Source organism: Pseudochaenichthys georgianus, chromosome 24, assembly GCF_902827115.2.
Source record: "Pseudochaenichthys georgianus chromosome 24, fPseGeo1.2, whole genome shotgun sequence".
Lineage (NCBI taxonomy): Eukaryota > Metazoa > Chordata > Actinopteri > Perciformes > Channichthyidae > Pseudochaenichthys > Pseudochaenichthys georgianus.
In genome coordinates, this window is record NC_047526.1 from 7068735 (window position 1) to 7091693 (window position 22959).

General features: G+C 41.1%; 1 protein-coding gene across 1 annotated transcript in view; it reads left to right on the top strand.

Moving 5' to 3' along the window:
- opn5 (opsin 5) overlaps positions 1–22959 on the top strand; it is a 43959-nt gene that overhangs the window by 19299 nt on the left and 1701 nt on the right. Inside the window, exons 3-4 of the mRNA XM_034075341.1 lie at positions 21856–22026; positions 22618–22952. Coding sequence (XP_033931232.1) covers positions 21856–22026; positions 22618–22952 — 506 coding nt within the window. The remainder of the gene's footprint in view (positions 1–21855; positions 22027–22617; positions 22953–22959) is intronic.

Sequence of the window (22959 nt, forward strand, 5' to 3'; positions counted from 1 at the left end):
ACGGGTGCAAAGTTAAGAGGCAGTCTTCATCATTGCGTGGAGGACGTGCCTTCTTAAGGCCCTTGAGGAGCAAATTAATGAACTCTAGCGTGGCTTAATACTTAGCACTTGAAGATTGCAGGATTTGAATGAAAATACAATTAATGCATGAACAACTATTATATCTATTGCATAAGTACACAGAGGAGGTTGGGACAGAAGATAAAGTACCAAGCTGAATTGTATGCTTTGAATCATGCTCTTGGTTGGAGGCAGAATATGGGAAATCCTTGAGGGCTTGACGTGTAGATCCAGAGTCATTTGGTTGAACGAGGGCATGGCAAGCTGGTGGGGCAACCACTCATTGTGAAATCCCCCGAACCAGCAGAAGGCGCAGCATCTGTAAGTAACTAGAGAGGATCTGAGGACACCGCAAGGTCATTATAAAAGAATGAACATAACCTTCAACTCGTCGCAGAGGGGCTAAGGACCAAAGATCTGAGCAATAGCCATCTCTAAGATTGCATTCATGCCGAATAGTCCGCGTCTTTACACCAGACGCAAGTGTATTACATCGTTTCATTTGCAGAAGGTTGGGTTTGCGTTCACCCAGGCAACCTCAAACAAACTATGAACTGTAAACTAAAGTCATTGTACGGAGATGCTTTTTCAACAATTGGCGGGACATTAAGCAGATACAATGCATATCCCAGCAATTCCTACAGTAGCCTGCATCATGGAGCATTGGCAGGTTATTTTCATACGGCTGTTAATCTGGAGCGCACATCAACAGACTCTGCGGCCGGCGCATAGGATTATAAATCAGACAACGTGCATTAAAACATTATAACACATGAGACGTTATGCAGTGAGGAGGTTTCACCGATGACAGGTGGCTCTGATGAGATTGTACCACTGCCTTTTCTCTGTACACAGGGGACCAGTGAGGTAAGCAGTCACCAGAATGAATGCATGACCCTATAGGTTACTGTATGTTCACAGCATAGATAGCAAAACAAGCGATGACGCGCAAATAGTTGTTTCCCATGTTTTGATGCGGACTACGTCACACCAGCAATGAACCTCTCCAGAGTTTACTAGCGAGCGACCCGAGACCACCTCTTTTAGGCGGAGCAGAGGTATCGGACTGCTTCCACACCAATCCAACGAACCGCATCAAGGGGTTAACGCTACAGGGACCGATTCAATAGCACTAACCAAGCAGGTGTGAACGTGACCTAAGACTATGGTGCCTTAAGGTTTGAACAGACCTTATAAATATAAAACATCTCTTTTAGAGAGACTACCAGTGGGAGACCATGATTGCAGGCAGTAATCAGTATTGAATGTATTACAAGTCTAATATGTAGTATAACGTAGAGCACTTTGAACATTTGGAAAGGCGCTAAATAAATAACATGAATTGTAATTATGGCTGTTCTGATGCGGGACAGCTTGTCTAGTGGCAGTGAAGCTTGCATCAGCACACTATCGAGAATGACACCGATAATTCTAGACGTGTGGAAGGGCTTCCAGTTCCTGTTCTGAAAGAGGTAGGCCTAGCTGTTGAAAAGTTTATCTGGGAAAGTTAACAACTAGGAAATGGTTAAAAGATGGACACCAAGGGGTGCTTACAGGTGTTGCAGAGAATCCCGCATAATGCTTCTGATGAGGCGTCAAAGAAACGTGGGCTACTATGGCAACCAAATGCACATTTGATTGTAAAACCTTAAAATATATATGCCATAGAAGGCATATGGGATGTCTGCTTTCCCTGCCATGTCATCTACAGAGCATAGAAACAGGAAGCATATTTAGTAGTTATTAATACTCTTGACAGAATAATCGTGAGGAACTAACGGCTCAAGAAACGTTGCTAGAATAATTCCTCCTAGCACTAGGCTAGGGGCCTGTCGTGTTTTTAAATGTTTAAATAGCAGCATGTGTAATACTCCTGGCTCCTTCAGTGCAAACTTCAGTCTTGAGTGCAGGTTTCAACAGACATGGGTCCCTGGCTGGGAGCCAGCATAACCTGCTAAGAAACCTTGATTTAAGCCTGTGATGAGGTCATTTGACAAACATCTGTGATTAGAAAGAGCTTGGAAACGAGTTGCAGCATGAAGCACACCCAGCGAGGGGCAGATATTGCAGGTAGAGCTTAATTCCTGTGAGGAAAAACTCTTCTTTGGTAGGTGATTCAATGTACATGGCCGCTTGGCAGAGAATGATTCATGGTATTCATAGAAAAGACACTGGAGGAGATTGAAGTCTAAAATGATGGTCAAAAATGTATCGAGCTTCCCTTCATATTCACGTGATGGAAATTATTAATTTATTTCCATTTCATTGATTTATAGTAGTATAAATACACATACAACTTCTGTATAATTGCCTCAAATATGACTTACAATGCATGGAGAGAGATCTGGCAGGTTAAATAGAGCGGCATATTAAGGAGACTCTGTTTGGTTGGTTGTAGAGTGGCAAGGGGGCGTTATGTATGAATGCAGCATAAGTGCTCGAGTTGACTGCCTGAACTAGCTCGCAGGCTTCGCCCCATTCGTGGCTATGGAGATGGTGCCAGTGATGTAACTGGTTGAGATTGTATTTTCCATTTTAAATCAGAATATCCCAGCCTCCGTTGCATATATGTATACAATTCTCAAATCTACAGTACAACTATTACTGAAAAGTAACACAACATTTAAAAAATATAAAAAAATACACTTTTAATGTTAAACAGTTTAAATGGTGACTACAGTCAAAGAGGTGGCATTTTGAAGCTGCACTTTAGGATTTACAGAAGCTTGACGCGCTGAGATTTAGCACGCAAACATTCCTAACATGTTGATATTTAGCAGTTTAAATGTTTACTATGGTCGGTAGTTTTGGGTAGTTTAGCGATAGCATGCTAGCATATCGTGATCAGCACCAAACCAAAATTAAAGTTGATGCTGTTGTTTTAGCACGTGGTTGAGTTTGGAAAGGTGTTTGCAACAAAACGATTTGCAAAAAACATCATGTTTGGTTTAAAATAAGCTATGACCTAACATCATGTGACCAATAAGTGACATAGCGTCATCAGTAAAGCTAACTCACCTAATGGTTTTACACAGGAAAAAAAGTAGGTCCCCTGGGGGGGGGAGTTAGACAATGTTTGAATAATGTACATTCATAAGCTGAATGGGATTTACATAGAATCACAACATCCACAAATCAAACAGCTGGCAGAATGTAATTTATTTATGTATTTCCGCATGTATGAGACGTGGCTTTGTTTCTTGTCATGTGGTTTCACTCAGACTCCAGGCATATTCATTGAAATGTATGGAGAACTTCGGCTGACCATAATATTTACATGCTATTTTTAGTGGACTTGTGATTAGTGTGTGCTGCAGATTGTTTGGATAAATACAGTGGCGGCTGGTGGAACATATTTTTGGTGGGGCTGTTGATAGGGTGAGTAAAACATTTTTTTTGGGAGAAATGACCCCTTCAATTAGGACTTCTGGTGATGTAATGGCGCGTTTCCAGTGCAGCGTGGAGCTCGCTTTAATGCTGCGTTCAGACCGGACGCGATGCAAATATTCGCTTCGCTCTAAACGCTCCTATCGCATCGCTCTAGTCGCTCGAGTTTCGCCGCAGCTGCCAGCTGTGTTTACTTCCATCATTCAAACAAGACGCGCTGGCTCGGGAGCTACAACAAAATGAACATATTTTACCGTGATTAAATTGTAATACACGTTTCTAAATGATGCCGACGTAACAACATACTGATACCGGTTAGTAAAAACCATGAATTAATGCTTTGACAAGTCTGCAGACAGACGGCAGAGAAACACCTTTTAGAATGCTTGTTTTCTGAATGGAGCTTGGCTAAGCTAACGCTATATATGCTCCGACCGTACACACTCACAACAACGGCCTACAGACATAAATAAACCAGCGACTGTATTCTCCATGACACAGACAGTCTGTGGTTTGTACTTGTTTAACTTCTGTCTAGTTTCTGAACAGATCGTATCTGTCCCCGGCTGTTTGAAGAGCAAGCATGTGAAACACAAGATAGCATTTACCTGTTTGCATCCAGCTAGCCATGTGAGAAGCCTTGTTGATACGTTGTCTTTTTCACGAGCTTGCTGTGATATATACAAATCGGGTTGGTCCGGTCCAAGGTCTTTAAGTATCAATTTATCTCCCAAACGTCTCCTTTCGAAAGGATTGGAGAGTGGCTCTTGGGCGGACCGAGGTTCCGGCGACTCCACCTGCACACCATTCTCATCCAAATACTGCGTCACCTTGGTCACTCACGAGTCTAAAAAACAACTCATCAACGCACGTAAGCAACACGGGCGCTAACGTGAGCGCCCACGTGACCAAAATATTTGACGGCGCTGATTGGCTGAAATTATGTTTCGGCGGCACAGTTTACTATTGAGACTTTTGCAACCTGCTGGTTGCTGCTGTTTCGCTCGGGGGCTCTGCCCCGTAATGATAAACTAATGCCATGGGCAAGGCCAGGCAGGAAGCAGGTGACTTATCAGTAACTTTAGACATCGTAACACAATTTTAAACGAGATTGTATTGTAGATTATACATTTTTGTGATACTAATTGTATGATATTTACCTTGTTCATTAAAAATTAAAATATAAAATATATATTTTTTTTAAATATATTTTCTTTAAAGTTATTTTTTTTAATTTAATATTTATTTATTTTATTTTATTTTGTATCTGGCAAGAGGTGGGGCGGCGCCCCTAGCGCCCCTATGGGCCGGCCGCCACTGGATAAATAGGTTTAACATAATCATTGTAAGTTTAAGTAATGAGACAATAGGTCTTCTTGTTCTTCTTCTAATATGATGTGAGCGTCGTAGTAGAAACCACGAGACACTGATGATCGAGGTCAGATTATTGTCAGCATTCAATTATTCTCTTTCAAGAGATGGTTCTAACTGGCTTTAGCAAGCTTACACATTGAAATGTAGCATCATTCGAGAAGGTGCAGTCTGCTTATCAATCCATGTTTGGACCATTAGAAAACTGTATATGGACATTTCTAGAAACTACACATTTCCAAGAGGTTATATTAAGAAATAACTATGTGTTTTATTTGCCCCTGATCAATCAAAAATTCTTTCAAGGATTGTTTTAAAATTTCGCACACATTTTAAACTTCAATATCAGGGATAGTGTGTTAATTTAATTGTGCGTAGCCGTGATTATGATTAATGTGTGATTATTGTTCAGTCCTAAATTAAGCAAATGTAAAAGGGCTAACGTTATAAAACTCTTCATGGTTAGTACAATTAGACCCTCCAGAAAAACGCGATTCTGCGATCGCAGAAATTACCGCATAATCAGCAAAATGGCGCATATTTTTAAAAAGCCGCATATTTATCAAAAGGCCGCATAATCCCCGCATTTTTCCACACAAAATTGAGAGAAAAAAAAGTGAACTCGTCTTGATGATGCGCGACGTCATCAGCTCGCGCATCACAGAAGGTAAACAACACCGTAGAGTGAACGTGTGGAGCTCACACGAGAGTTTCTCTTCACCAAGATGAAAAAATCTAATCCATCTCATTTACCGACGAACATTTCTGCTAAAGACCGGGCAAAGCAGTACCCCGATGTCTGGGGGTAAACTATTCTGCACCCCGTGCAACTGTGTGTTGGAGCATAAGAGAACATCGACGGTGACGACCCACTTTGATTCATTCAAATATTCGAAAATGCTTTCTGCTGCTGCGGACAAGAAAGCCAAACAACTCACGTTCACCGAGGCATCAACCTCCAAAACCCTTTCGAGGGCTACAAGAAACGAAGTGAGTAGCCTACAAGATTGAAGCTGGTTAGATAACGAACGAGTAAATGAAAACAGAATGAGGCGGAGAAGTGTGTGTGTGTGTGTGTGTGTGTGTGTGTGTGTGTGTGTGTGGGTGTGGGTGTGTGTGTGTGAGAGAGAGAGAGTGTGATTAAAATAGCCCAATTGCTTTTACAATAAATAAACATTGAATGTGTTTAATTGAATAGTAAAGGGGTTTAACGTTAGTGGCAGGTTGTGTGTGAGAGAGAATAAATAAATAAGACAGCCCAATATTTATTTGTTCCGCATATTTCGCAACTTCCCGCAATTTCACCGCATAAAATCACATAAAACCCCGCATGTTTGATCGCATAATCAAGGATTTTAGCCCGCGTTTTTCTGGAGGGTCTAGTACAAGTTATTTTCTGCTTAACGTAACGTTACCTCACTTTATACATTAGGTAAATTATCACTATGGCTTACACAATTTTAGACGTGACTTCCTTCACGTCCTTAAAGCCCGATAAGTGAAGTATTCAAACATGGAGCTCTGCAGCAAGACATTTCCCAGGCATTCTGGTGAAGCGTGCATCAGTGTGGGATGTGGACCCGTGATTGCCCTGCTCTGCAGTGGAAATCAAGTAAACAAAGACCATTTGTGCTCAGGAAGTGAAGCCAGGTTATCAGCCCATGTGTTTGCCCCGTAGATACAAATACAGCTGGCTCGTAACATGCCTTGTGATGCCATATTGAAAACAATTGAATACTTTTCTTCCAAAACGGGTCATCCAACCAGTTGAATACTGGCATAAAGGTCAGGACTTGTTGATAACTTGAATCAGCCAGTACACGGTATTCAATCATCTGTTGTTCTGTGCGTGCAATAATTGAACCAGGTGACAAATGTAATGCATCATCAAATCCCACAATCCATAATAGGTTTTGATTGTATTCTATTCTTCCAGAAAGTTCAACAGCTTTCAATATATTAAATAAAGTAATTGTCATCTTTTGATTAACCATTCTGTGTTTACACAATGGTATTGTATTTATCAGCCCCCACCCCCTTCTTCATTTAAATTACTGACACGTGCTTGACTGCTGCTTCTTTCCCCAACAACTGCTGCTGTGCTTTGTGCGCTATGCAAATGTGTTTGCTACTGCCAATAATAATATGCATATAATCCATCTGAGAGCATTTGGTCATTGTGGTATCTTGATTTCTAATTGTCATTTCAACCATGGCTTATCATGCAGACTAGGGATGCACGATAATTATCGGCCCGATATTTATCGGTCCGATATTAGGAATTATGACGTCATCCCGATAAACCCGATACCAGTATTAATAGTCCCGATAATATACAATATATTTTTTGGGTAAAAAAAAAGAAAAAAATACTGCGGTGTGGGTGGATTGGGATGAGGGGCGCTTGTTTTTCACTCGGCTCCTCCCGTTTTGCCAGTACTGTGGTATTAGTGGTTTAGGAAGAGGGGAGTTCTTCACAAATCCAGCGCTCCCTAATACTTCGAACCTGATCAGTCACCTGAAACATCGCCACGATGGTGTGTTAAAAGCGTACGAAGACAATAATACAATACAAAGTGTGTGTGTGTGTGTGTGTGTGTGTGTGTGTGTGTGTGTGTGTGTGTGTGTGTGTGTGTGTGTGTGTGTGTGTGTGTGTGTGTGTGTGTGTGTGTGTGTGTGTGTGTGTGTGTGTGTGTGTGTGCGCGTTGGAGCTGTGTGCAACTCAAGGCATATGCTCGAACCGGAGCTGCCTGGACGCTGCAATCATGTTGTTGAGTGTGCTGACTTCTCCTACAATGTCCCGCTGTCTGCTTCCTGCATAAAGTCAAGTGCTCGGCGCAGTTGTGGCGAAATGTCGCTCCTCTGCTTTCATTTAAACAGCTCCTTATATCCGTTAGCGCAGCTAGCTAGCACCAGATGCTAACAACAACAATGCACGTAAGGTCTCTCTCTCGCTCGCTCGGACCACACAGACACACACCCTCCCGGTCCTCCAGATGGCCAGTCGGTGCCTGCCGGTGAGCGTGGAAGTGTGGTCTGCCACAAGCGGGCGGCAGGAGCGGGGCTGTCAGCATCAGCTTGTAGATGGTATTTTAAACTCGATGCGCTCTGAAACTACGGGGCGGCCGAGGAAAAAAAATACACATGCGTTAATCGCGTTAAAATAATTAGTGGCGTATTTTTTTTTTTGTTATCGGTCTTGAGAAGCAGGAAGTTATCGGTATCGGTTTCAAAAAACCAATATCGTGCATCCCTAATGCAGACTATGAATGCTTTGAAGGCATCAATGTGTGTGCAGCACTCAATGGATTTACGGTCTTTAAACGTTACAAACAAGGAAGCATGATCAATTAGGGGAAAAAGGAATCGGTATACAAACCAACAAATGTACATGTATATACTGTATATTGCAATAAACCAAGAATGGGTACTTGGCAACTCATGGTTCCATTCCAATGTATGATTCAACTGTAAAATAATAAATAGTTCTAGACTGATTCTTGATTGATTTAATTGACAGTGTTGCACTATTTGTCGGCTCTTCAACCAATGAAATGCATAGCAAACGTACTGGCAGGTAGTTGAACAGATCGAGGTAAAGATCACTGTCTCACTAACTAAACAATAACACAGTACACAGCTATTTTACTTAGGGAAGTGAACTGCTATCATTTGGGGTTTGGAAAAGATTTGCGATGTGTTCATTTGATGTCACATTACCTTTTTGGCTTGGCCTCCAAGCGACCTAAAGGTCATTCAATTAATCATTGAATCAATTGCACTATTTTGACATTGAGAATGGATCAAATGAGTCATGCATATTGAGAAAAGAGACTACTCATCGTCAGGAAAAAACAACAAAGCTCTGCAATTTCTCTCAGACCTACAGGGAGTAGTAGCCTCTTTCATTGGTTTTATTTAAAGGTGGGGTAGGTAAGTTTGAGAAACCGGCTCGAGATACACTTTTTGTTATATTCCATGGAATGCTCTTAACATCCCGATAGCAATGAATATCTGAAGTGCTTTGACAACAAATCCATTAAAAAATGTCATCTGTAGAAGCCGTAATACTGTAAAAAGTACAACAAGGCAATCGATTGCCGCTGTCTGTCAGCCTGCCATCTCGTGCACGCACAAATGTATCTCGTGCCCTCATTGGGCGTGCATTGCAGCAGTACTTCAATGACTCGCCAGCAACAGGCGGCCACTTTCACCCGTCTGCTGACGTCATGTGCGCGTTCGTGTGTGTTGGAGGAGGTGCTCTGTAAGGAAGTCTGAAGGAAGGGGCGGATTCTTTTCGGCTGTGTACTTTCAAATTTTAGTGCACTCGAGCCGGTTTATGAAACTTACCTACCCCACCTTTAAGACCCACAACTATTATGTCCAGGTGCACTTAACCCAAACAAAGACAAAGTTAGCAACAAGCGGCACTCAAACCTTTGTATATGGTTTAACACAAGAGGTGGTGGACAGTCTGGCAGAGATGAACATTGGACTTAAATTAATCAGGTGGCCAGCAGAGTTGGGTGTAATAATATTACTTTGTCGGTAACGGAGTAGTGTAACGCGCTACTTTTATAATCCAGTAATCACACTACAGTTACTAACATTGCCCCGACACGCGTTACTTCGTTACTTTCTAAAATCAGTCATAATCAAACCTCAACAAACACCTGCAAAGAACACATGCTAGGTGAAGCTAACGCACATAGCTGTTGTTTATTTATATCACACACGTAGTCTGTTCTTCTTCTCTGTTTTCCGGTTGTTGCTTGTTTTGAATGACGAATACACACTACCGCTGCCTGCTGGTAAGGAGAGTTATTGCCACTCACGCATGCGCAGTTCGTACGTGCTCGGCTGAAGTCTGGCTCCAGTGCAACACATGGCCAACACGCAGGAGAACACGCTGACGCAACAGCGTGAGCAGAGATAGACTGCGCAAAATATACAGATAGCAGGAGACAGAGGACAGCCACGGTCAGATAGCAGGAGACAGAGGACAGCCACGGTCAGATAGCAGGAGACAGAGGACAGCCACGGTCAGATAGCAGGAGACAGAGGACAGCCACGGTCAGATAGGAAAACATTCAGGAGCTATCTGGATCAGTCTTCTGCGACAATGGAAACTGAACTAAAGAGAACATTTGAAACTTTAGCAGTCTGCGTGATCTGCCTGTAGGGAGGGGCGGGCCGGCCCTGCGAGTAAAGTAACGAGTAAAGTAACGAATTACTTTATGTAGATAGTAACGAAGTAGTGTAATATATTACTTTTAAGTAATATGTAATATGTAATATATTACTTTTTTTTAGTAACGACCCCATCTCTGGTGGCCAGAAACACAAATCCAAATGTTGCTCATGTTGCTTCACATCTGCTGTGTTGCTGTATGCTATGAGGCATTATGGAACATATTAAGAGATAGGCTTAATAGCTAATATGACTAATATTATAAATGCATTCAAATGTATTAGACAGAACTTGCTCATTTCTGTTAAACTTTGACCCTTAGCACAGTGGGCACAAGTTCTTGTCCACGTTACACTTGAGTGTTTATGGTCCCTTCCATCCCCAAACACTATCGATCAATCCGATTTATATAACCCAATATCAGAAACAACATACAGATAGTGGGAGAGGGGTTCTTGGTGTAGGTCCGCTAACGGTCTAAGCCTTCAGCAGCTTGACTAGGGGCTTTTTCAAAGTAAGCCTGATCCAGCCCTAGCTGTAAGGTTTAGCAAAAAGGAAAGCCTTAAGCATACTGGTAAATGTAAAGGTGTCTATCTCTGTAACACAACCCTGGAGCTGGGTCCCCAGGAGAGGAGCTTGAGGACTGGAGTTTCTGGCTCCCATTCTACCTTTGGAACCTGTACGAGCCACACGTAACCAAGCCTTTTGAATCGTTTTCTAGTCGGGCAATAGATCACTCTGAGCTATTTATGATCAGGGGATTGTAGGTGTGGAGAAAGATTTGTAATTCTGTTCTGAATGTGACCAGGAGCCAGTGCAGAGCAGCTATAATAGGACGAATATGATCTTGTTTCCTAATTATTATCAGTACAGGCACGACAGCATTTGGGATCAACAGGAGTTTTAAGAGATTTATTGGGACAGCCAGATTAGTAGGAATTATAATAATCTAGCGTAGGAGCGACACATCTATTGGCTGTTTTTCTACGTCATTTGGAGACAGTGTGTGCCTGATTTTTGCATTGTTACGTAGATGAAAGGATGCAGTTCGAGAAGTCTGTAAAGTGTAACATTAAAGATAACTGCACATGTATTAAGTGTTGCTGATTGCCATGGTAATTCCATCCAGGCTAACTATGTATTTTACATATTGTCAGTGTTTTACACAAGACGATTGCAGCACATCCAGGTTTTAAATGCCAAGTCACATTTGAAGTTTAGTTAATTGATTTGTTTCATCTAGGTTAATTGATGGATATAATTGGGTGCAATCTGCATCACAGTTAAAGTTTAATAATCTGCCTAAAAAAGCATCTATACCTATATCTATCTAATGTTGCAGAACTCCGACTGAATTTTGTATGTATGTCAATACATACAATAGTACCTAAACTGAGATCACTCAGATAAGGGTCTTCAACCAGCTTAGTGCCGTCCCTTGATGCCAATCGACTGTTAGAGTCCATGTTATAGATGTGATGATCAATAGTGTCCAATACTACACTAAGATCTAACAAGACAGATACCAGTGAATTGTCTAACGGAAGAAGAATGTCATGTGTACCTTTCAACAGTGTTTATTCAATCCTGTAATGCATTCTAAACCCAGAATGAAAATAAACTTCAATACAAAAGTATTGTAATGTAGAAAATCCCACAGATGTTGCAACTTCTTTTCAAGCATATCAGAGAGAATGGGAAGGTTAGATATTGGTCTATAGTTAGATTATTATTATCAGGGGTGCACATAACCTTTTTAGTGAGTTACTCAGATGAGTACCAGGAGACAGCGTTTGGTATCACCCCACACGTAGCGTGGTGTTAATAAGTGCAGCCTTCCTCACTGTCCTCCTCAGTGTCTTCCTCACTGTCCTCTATTTACACTTGTTGCATGCTGGATGATGAAGATGTTCTTTCTCCAAACGTGTTGCCAAAACTGTGAAGTCCTTGCATTTCCTGAGGCCGCGTTGAAGGATCAAATACTAAGAAATGATCACATGACTTGAAGTCATATCTGATTTCAGAGGTGGGAAGGAACAAAGCACACTTATTCAAGTACTGTACTTGGTATAATTTTTAGATACTTGTACGTTACTTGAGTATTTCTATTTCATGCTACTTTGTACTTTTACTCCACTACATGTATTTAATACCTTTAGTTACATTACAGATTCTGATGAATGATGTGAAATATAATCAAGTCTTTAATCAGACTTCGTTCCACCTGGAGTAAATTCACAAGCTACCCTGAAGTAATTCAAACTCATTTTTAGAACACTTTAATGATCAATAATTATAAAACATATGTATTATTCTGAAATGGACCAATCTGCAAAATGACTACTTTTACTTTTGGTACTTTAACTATATGTTGATGATAATACTTTTCAAATTGTACTTGAGTAACATTTTGAATGCAGGACTTTTACTGTAACAGAGTATTCCTACACAAGATCTGAGTACTTCTTCCACCTCTGTCTGATTTCAAACTCTTCCATTAACACCCTGAGGAAGTCTGTTGTAAATAAAACTGCAGCAGCTTGACCACAGAGCGTGAACGTTGTGATCAGCTGATTTTGCGCAGCTCTCCAGTATGCGGGGGCACAGAATGTGCACAGGGAAGTCTCCCTCCGCAGCCAGTTGACGTAGTTTTGGTACAATTCTGTTGTACACACCGACGTTAACAGCAGCCCTGTCTGTGCACACGGCGACCAACTCTGTCGTCCAGTGATCTAAGCCCGCCTCCTAAAGCTGCACAGGTCCGTCGGTTCTGGCCTGCGCGGCTCGGCCAGCTCCAGTTCAATCAATCCAGGAAAGTCAGAAGATTTTTTTGGACATTTTTTTTTGTGGACATTTAGTTTTTTTCCGCGCATGCGTACCAGTTATGTGCACCCCTGATTATTATCGAAGAAGCTCATGAATACTGTAGTAGGCTACTACTGATGGCTATAGGAATAGAAGGCTCGATAGAGCTCAGGAGATCTTTCTCAGCCTGGTTACGCTGCTGAACAGAGACATAGAATAATTATTATTCTTAGAGTGAGTAGTGAGCTGCTCTGGCATTATAAGAACCCTTCTTTTCATTAAGATTGTTTAGCCACACTAGACGAAATTCTTTCCGCTTGTTGAAACGTAATTATCCATTCAAGTGTTCTCAACTCTGCTTCAGTTTGCATGAGCAAGCCCTCATGTGTTATCGTCTTGTGTGTTGAAGGGTTGTTGGCAGGCATGGTGTTGGATTAAGAATAAAGTTTCAGAATAAAAGTATGAAGTTAATAGTGTGAACTTCCGGTTTTTTCAGAATAAAACTGATTTAAATTAAATAGTGTATTTAATAATGATTTAGGCTCAGTCAGCTCAGGGACTGTTTGGTTACTTTAGTTTGGTAAATGAAATAAATGTTTGAACTTTGTAGTAGTTCACTGTAGTTGCTGTCATAAGTCATTTGTAGACTAAGTGGCAAAAAGTGTTTTTTTTACATTTGTACTTTGTAGAGAAATGTGGACACAAGTTAGAAGGGAGCACAATAAACCTGACGAGTTTGAATTTCAGTTGATTATTGTTAATTTTAAATTGATAATTAGCTCACAATAAGTTCACTTTAGTTACTCACACCACTTGACACAAGACATGGGTTCAGGTCCGGACCTGAACCTGAACCTCTGGACTTGAGTCCGGACCTGAACCTGAATGTGAGTCCAGGTACGCAGCACTAGGCACACCATTGGCTGCCACTCAAAACTAATTCATTGCTCTTAAATAAGGGCCATTCAGCAACACACTTAAGTACTTGTTATAGGTTAGGAGGCCTTTTAATAATTTGATCCCAATTTACAATGGAAAATGAAACATCACCAATTCCCTAACAATTTCTGGTCTCACTCTGCCCTTTTGCATTGAGCATGACCCACAGTTACTAATAAAGGTGTCAGCTTTAAAAGTCATGATCACATGACTTTGGTGATCTCATGAGTTGACTGGTCTTTTTAAAGAACAAATGACAATAGACTTTGAGTTGGGTACTTATTATACATTGCTTCTATTCTCAAGCTATGCCAATATGTTTGGTAAACATTAGAATGTGAACATTGCCTTTGTAAGCATGTTGGGATGCCCACGTTAGCATCCTGCTAAAGCAGACTGATGCTGCTATTACCAACACAGTACTGTCAGACAGATTATGCAGGAATGTATTTTGTAACATTTTCTTACAAATTATAACTAGGGCTGTCAAGTTAATGCGTTAATAACGCGTTAACGCAAAACAAAATTAACGCCACTAATTATTTTAACGCGATTAACGCATGTGCATTTTTTGTCCTCGGCCGCCCCGTAGTTTCAGAGCGCATCGAGTTTAAAATACCATCTATAAAATCCAAGCACACTGCTGATGCAGATAGCCCCGCTCCTCCCGCCCGCTTGCAGCAGACCACACTTGAAAGTGTGCGGGGGAGACGGACACGTCTACGAGCAGCACACTTGAAAGTGTGCGGGGGAGACGGACACGTCTACGAGCAGCACACTTTCAACAAAGATCACTAAATGGGTGGCGACAGCTTGCAGGCCAATTAACATTGTGGAGGACGAGGGGCTGCGTGATATAATTCGGGTCACATCCAACGACTGCACTTATGAATTGCCTTCCAGAGCCACCACTGTGTGAAAATACACAACTTGTATGAAGTCCATAAAGCGAAAGTAGAGGCGGATTTAAGAAAGACTCCCCGGAGACTATTGGACTTCACTCAGTAATGACAGTTACCTCGGGGTCACAGCGCATTCTTTTAATGAGAGAGGTTCCAGGTTGAATTGAGGCGAATATTTGTAATGTTCAGAGGTTGTTGTGTTTAATATTCGTGAGAATATTTCTCATTGTTCAAATGATAATAAACAAATATTTGCATAAAGCATATTTGTCCACTCATATGTTGATAAGAGTATTACAAACTTGAAAAATATCCATCTAAGGTACATTTAGAACGGATAAAAAAAATCGCGATTAACTATGGACAATCGCGATTACATATTTTAATCGACTGACAGCCCTAATTATAACATCACATACACTACTAGTCAAAAGTTTGGACACACCTTTCTCATTCAAAGATTTGTTTTTATTTTAATTTGTTCTACATTGTAGATTTATACTGAAGACATCAAAACTATAAAAGAAGACATATGGAATTATCTAGTAAACAAAAAAGTGTTTCCAGAATATGATTTATATTTTGCTGGCTACTGCAGAATGCTGTGGTAGCCATTCTGGTTAAGTGTGCCTTGAATTCTGAATAAATCACCAACAGTTTCACCAGCAAAGCCCCCCCATACCATCACACTTCCTCCTCCATGCTTCACGGGGAACCACACATGCAGAAACCATCCGCTCACCTTCTCTGCGTCTCACAAAGACACAGAGGTTGGAACCAAAAATCTCAAATTTGGACTCATCAGACCAAAGTACAGATTTCCACTGTCTAATGTCCAATCCTTGTGTTTCTTGGCCCAAACAATTATTTTCTTCTTGTTGTCCATCCTCAGTAGTGGCTTCTTTGCAGCAATTGGACCATGAAGGCCTGATTCACGCAGTCTCCTCTGAACAGTGGAAGTTGAGATTGTCTGCTACTTGAGCTCTGTGATCATTTATGTGGGCTCTAATCTGAGGTGCTTTGATTTGTGGTTTCTGAGGCTGGTAACTCTGATGTATTTATCCTCTGCAGCAGAGGTAACTCTTGCTCTTCCTTTCCCGGGGGGTCCTCATGAGAGCCAGTTTCATCATAGCGTTCGATGGTTTTTGCGACTGCACATTTTCTGGATCGACTGGCCTTCATTTCGTACACCTCGTACACACGGTTCCGTTGGAAGCTTCAACGGAGACGCTTCTCATTCACTTTGAATGGGGTGAGGTCACGCTTTGCGTTACATTGCTTCGCTTTGCCTACGTTGCTCGCGGTAAATGTTGAGAAAAGTTCAACTTTTCAAGCATCGACGCCAGCCAATCAAATCATATGCAAGTACAAGCGCTAGCCAATCAAATCGTGTGCTTTGTGTGTGTGGGAGATTAATGTGATTGGTTGTTGGTCGCGTTAACCCCAAGCGCCAGACACGCCCACCGGCAAGCGTCAACGCAACGGAAGCGTGTGTACGTAGCGTTAAAGTGATGATGGACGGTTGTTTATCTGTACTGATTTGAGTGGTTCTTGCCATAATATGGATTACAACAGTAGTCAAATAGGGCTATCCACTGTGCACTAACCCTACATCTGCACAACACAACTAATAGTCTCAAACACATTAAGAAGGCAAGTCATTCCACAAATTGACTCTTGACAAGGCACACATGTTAATTGAAAACCATTCCAGGTGTCTACCTCATGAAGCTGACTGAGAGAAGCCAAGAGTGTGCAAAGCTGTCATCAAGGCAAAACGGGGATACTTTGAAGAATCTAAAATAAAAATAATATTCTGGATTTTTTAACACTTGTGTTCTTTCATAGTGTTGATGTCTTCAGTATTAATCTACAATGTAGAAACAATTTTAAATAAACAAAAACCATTGAATGAGAAGGTGTTTCCAAACTGTTGGTACTGTACGTTTAAAGATTGAGACATGGCTCTGGTCAGTGAAGAAAAAGTGTTAAACAAATATAAAAAAGTGTGGGTTTGACACATAAAAAGGAATAGATTGCACATTAATGTAATACCTACACATATATCAACAATAAATGTGCATTGAATTTGAATAATGAGTACATTATTTTTATTTAGACATTATACAACTGAAATGATGTAACTACTGCTATAATCCTCGCCAGGTCGACCTGTTTTCTATCAAGCCTTTTGAGGGTCCTAAAAGGACACGGCGTGCTATTCCTAAATATCATGAAGATCCTATTCCGTAAATAAAATAATGCCTTCAAGATTTTCTTATACTGGCAGTTATATCTCAAAATATCTTGCAGTCCTATTAAGATGAAAATAAATGTATTGATTAGAAAAAATAAAAGCATTAGTGATAGTTGTGGCTGACGATAATCTTATCTTGTCCGGAAGTGCAAAAGACCAATCGGTATCAGACAGTCTACGGATCAAGATAGGCTAGATGTAACTGTGTTTCTCTTACCAATGCATCTCGTGTGAAATTGTGTATGGACTTTTGAAAGGAAGTTACAGTTTTGTAACCTTAATTAAATCCTATCACACTGTTCAATGTTGCTTTAGAGGAATAATAGTGATATTTTATGCAGTGGTGGCAAATCTTCATCAATTGAATAATTGAATAGGTAACCCTGAAGTCTGAATCTTCAGAGGAAAATGACTCCTATAAGATGGAGCAAAAGGGTGGAGAAGGCATAAACCAAATAAGACACTCCCTAAACAAACTATGTATGCTTGCTGGGAATAACTGGACCTCAGCCTACTGTAGATGCCAAATTTCAACTATGCACATATTCTCCTAACACAATAATCCTTGAGCTGGAGGACAAATAACAGCAATGGTTTTGTTACCAGGCTAGCCAAAGGGCAAACAAAACAATGGCCTGATTTGTACGGCTGAAAGTTTCTTTGCTGTTTTGGTCATGCTATGACTTAGAATCTGTAAATATACTATTAAGCATCCGAACGTGTGAGCAACCTTGTGTTCTGGCCCTGCTGGGCTTCCAGCAATTCAAAGAATACATCACGTCTCATGTAATCTGATGTGCAGTATATCCCTTTCATGCCGTGGCCGTTGGTCTGTCCAGAGGCCTCATTTATAAAGCTTTGCGTAGGATTCACGTGGGAAGGTGGCGTACGTAGGACAAAGCAAGTAAATACGCCCAAAAACATTCCGATTTATAAAACACTGCACACGCACGTCCGACGCCGGTTTCCCTTTATAAATCACAATCAACTCGAATTGCGGCGCAGCTTTTGCGGGCTTCACGTAACGCCCATATTTACCTATAAATAGTCAAAGAAATGGCCCGTATTAATATTCATTTAGACCAGGGATGGGCAAATTACTTGTAGTACTGATACCGTCCACTAGACTCCTAGTTACGTTGCGTGCTGCGTACATGATTTCGTTCGGCAGCCAAATACCGCAAAATAATCTGCCGCGTTTGTGTGTGGAACAGCAGAGTGCGGGTTGACAGGTGTTTGTGTTGACATTCCCCTTATTGTGGAATAAGGGGAATGCAGAGACAGGCTACGAGTGTCTTAGGTTCAAGTTAGACAACTAATGTCTGGGTTAGTGTTCATGACTTCATGTTTATGTCATCTTAATGGTTAATCTTAATGCACACACATTTTCCGTGCTTTCAAATAGTCTAAAATAGTTTTATTCCACTGTTAAATAACCTGTTCAATACAAACATGCCACTTGTAAAAATTAAATAACATTTCTGTGAACTGATATTTGTTTAGTGAACTTATTAGAGGATGCTCCTTGAAAGATTGAAAAAAGTCAATGAAGATGTCAGAGTTAGTATATTTGTTAATAATTACATACAATACATGGAATTTGTGTGTCTGTGTCTTACAAGTGAACCGGCGGCCCACTGGTGGCCAGTACATAAATGATGTGGCCCCCACCACCATCCATGTTGCCCATCCCTGATTTAGACTGACTTTATGAAGAAGATCGCAGGAAATGACGACAGAACAGCTAAAAAAGACATCTCACACCGTGTCAGATTTGGGTTATTTTGGGGAGGTCGAGACAAATCATATTGTTTGGTGGATGCAGTTTGAACCAGAGTAGCAGCATGGAGGTCAGATCGTCACCAAAATAAATAAATAAGTGGTGCGAAAAAAGTTAAAGATACAATACACATAACCTTCCCCAGGCAGTGTGTTTGTACCGGGGACAGGAGACACCCCTTGATGAGAAACTGTAAGAAATGATCGGGGAATCCCTCCGGAGTGGAGTCATGACGACTGGATCTGAATTGTATTGGTGGTTTGTGTTCCAGCTGTCGATCAGCTGTGTGCAGCGTCTCCACTGCAACCTGTGCATCTCAACCCCCCCCCCGCAGTAACTCTATCCACCAGTTAAATAAAATAAATGATGTGTTGTTGTGTTATATCAGCTGTACAATTGACCACATATGGTGTTCTTAGTTTCCATACCTCCTGTGTTTTATGAGCGACTTATCAAGTCTTGGCAAACGGCATAAAACATGATTAAACGTGATAGCATATAAAACCATGCTCGTTTCTACAACCTATAGAAATGCCAAACGGCCTCAGTTTAGACATAATTCTGTCCTCCTGCTTACCGCATCATTTATGAGAATACATTTCATAACATTAACACAACATATTCGAGGTGGTTTTCAATAACATATCCGTATTTATTTATCAACTTTTAAATCTGCTTTGTACTTTTAGAGATATTAAACATTGTTCAGACCTTGGTAAAGAGGCCTTCTTCAGATTTTAGAGTGTGTGATGTCACAGCTAGAGTGGAGGACAGATTTAATTTTGCCTTCATATTTTCTTTTAAACCTGCCATAATTCCCAAACCCTACATTCCTGAGACATACTTTTTCAATAGAAACGTAGGAAAACATCTCGTAGCTTGAAAAATAAATAAGCAACAACAAAATGCATGAAGGGCATGAAGTGACAAAAACATTCAACATGTCTCCATTAAATCCCATCACCATGGAAACCTCTGATCTCTGGACACAAGTCGTTAGCTCAAATATAAACACCTGTGTCATGGAACACGATGTCATAACTCCAACTGACATGCTCAGAGCAACAGACTTCAGATAATGGTTAACGGTCCTGCCCTCAACAGCTCTACGTCAATTATGGGGTTTCATCATATGCCGTTTCCATGGAAACGCATCCCTAGCCATAAAAGACGATGTCGCTATAACTCCTATAAAATGTTCAAAAAGTGCTCAAACTTCAAGTGTGCTAACAGTACAGCCGTGAAGACATCTACGGGACAGTTTTGAGATTTCTTCAAATACCGTTGCCATGGCAATACAATACTCGCCATGAAACACGGTTTTCTCATAACTTCAGTGAAAATGCTCCAAACGGCCCAAAACTTCACAGGTTTGGTAACGATGCAGCCATCAACTCATCTAAGCGTATTATGGGATGTCATCAAATGGCGTTGGCATGGCGACAGATCATTTGCCATCAAGTTAGTTCAAAAGTTTGCAGTTCAAATATTCTGCTGCTTTTCCAAGCCTTTTTACTTTCTTTTCTTCTCTCATCACACATTCAAGCCCCCAGTGTTCATGTATCATTTCAATCTAAATTCTTCACTTTCTTCTTACACATTACATTTCAGCATAGCAGTTTAGCGTCAGCTTTTCAGCATTCCCACTAGCAATTTTTTCAGGAATATGCATTCTCTAGTTTTTACATGTTTCTCTCCATTCTTCCTTCTGCCAACGGTGTCGCAGTTTCTCATCTCTCCCGTTTTTTTGCGTACGCATCGGTCAGAGTGTCCGTGGAGGACCGCACACGTTTGTTTTTTATAAATCACAAAGATTGCTTAGAAACTGGCGTACGCCATCTTTTGAGCGCACGCCACGTTTATAAATCAGGCCCCAGGTCTCTAGGGAGAGGGTCACATCTGACACATAACAAGAAATTGTGAGCAGCTGCGATTTGCTGCAAAAATAAGTACACTTGAGCCTTGTGCTTAATGCTTAATCATTAACCCTGGTGTGTGTGTGAAAGTTATTGCCTATTTCAAGGAAAATGCTATTACAAATCCCCCTGAAGATATCATAGCATTCATACGTAAGACAGGACTGGAATTCTTAAACTGCTGATTTTTTTACCAAGCAGTCCTTTTCCTCTTCTTTGTCAATTTCCTTTTATGATGTTAAGTATGACACTTGTTGCAAGAGCTGTCACATTAATTCATGCTTTTCATCCTTTGAATATAGTGTGGAAATGGGAAAGGGGTTATTACTTTCACAACTAAAATACACGGAACTCAGTCAGGTTTTTCTGCCTGCTATTTTGTGTCAAGGCACCAGATGTAACTGTAATTGTAATGTGGGTGTGGGCTGGAATATATAAAAAGAACACACACAGTGAAGTTTAGACTTTGCAACCAACCTATCAACTATATAGCGTCCCTGAAGCCGAACTGCCTCTTCACCAGTCCACATTCCGTATGTAGTCATCCGGTTTCCAAGGCCTGAAAGACATTTCCAATACCAAGACAGAGACCTTACCAATTCCAGACTGACTGATCTTCTGCAACCCCAACCAGAGCAGGGTAGAGACCCAATTGATAATGTTTTAGTTAATACAAATTATGAAATGGCTTAATCATCCGGTGTACAGATGATAAAAAAAACTGTAATGGTTGTTCAATTATGATGAAATTATGTTTGCTATCTTTGTCTTCATAGACTGGCGGGAAAAGGACGGTTTTGTTTGTGTTCATTATAAATTCTCAAGCATTATACATTACATGTCTTGTGTGGATAACTTGGAGTTCTGAAGTAGTATACACACAGTTTTGCATACCGCCCTAACCTAACCTTAATGGATTTCCATTGTATCGTAAGTGCTAGGCGTAAGATATAATCACAATTGTATTTATTCATTCTTAAGTAACTTAGTATCTTAAGTATCTTCCTTAGATTCTGCATGTGATCTGTAATGAAGATGGTTGGATGAAGAGAATACGCATTTAATCTTATAGTCATGTTCCTTTTACTCTGTAATTGATCCTTTCTCTGTCAACCCCCTCCTCTCTTTCTTCAACCCCATTTCCACTCGTTCCCATCCTGTTTTTCCTTCCATTTCACGTTTCATGCATCTTATCCTTCTATCTTCCTCTCCCTCATCTCTGTCCTTCCCCTTCTTTGTCCTTGCAGTGACGGGAAAGCCCTTTTTCATTGTATCTAGTTTCTCCCACCGCTGGTTGTTCGGCTGGGAGGGTTGTCGTTTCTATGGCTGGGCGGGCTTCTTCTTCGGCTGTGGGAGCCTCATAACAATGACTGTGGTCAGTCTGGACCGGTACTTCAAAATCTGTCATCTCAGATATGGTATGTCTTGGATCTCCTTTGACGTTGTTCTCCTAAATATCATGTAGAGTGAATTACAGAAATGAATGGCAATGTGTTTGGGTGAGCTTTGATTTAAGAGAGTTAGGGCAAAAACAATGAAGTAACTGTAAACAACCTGGACCCAAACCTATGACTGGAATATACATCTTTCTGGTAATTCTAATACTCCCTTGTTACATCTAATGCAATTACAAAAGTAGACTGAAATGTATCATAGAACTCCTTCAAGGCACATTGGGGTGCTTCTGACTTAAGTATTAATGGCCCTGGACATTAATTACTATAATTTGTTCATGTAAATCTCACAAATTTGAGTTATCCTCAACTTAGTTTCCCGCTTTGTCTACATCTGAGACCTGACATGCTGATGCAACTGCACTCAGAAAACAGCAATTTAGATTATTCTTGTTTTCTACATTCTGTCGGATTTGAATTGTCTTAAAATGGGTTGCACATTATCAACTGAAACTAATAATTGCATGGTTATATTGAAATGATGTCATTTCAGTTCACACATGATCTCTCTGACCACTAGTCCACCATCATTCTTGTGTATTTCGTCACTTTTAGGCACATGGCTAAAGCGCAGCCACGCCTTCCTGTGCCTGGCCTTCGTGTGGGCGTACGCGGCCTTCTGGGCCACGATGCCCCTGGTGGGCTGGGGGAACTACGCCCCGGAGCCCTTCGGGACCTCCTGCACACTGGACTGGTGGCTGGCCCAGGCCTCCGTCTCCGGACAGACCTTTGTCGTGGCCATCCTGTTTTTCTGTCTCATCTTACCAACAGTCCTCATGGTTTTCTCCTACGTCATGATTATCTTCAAGGTCAAGTCATCCGCAAAGGAGATGTCACAGCTTGATGCTCGCATCACCAACAGCCACAACCTTGAGATGAAACTCACAAAGGTGGGTG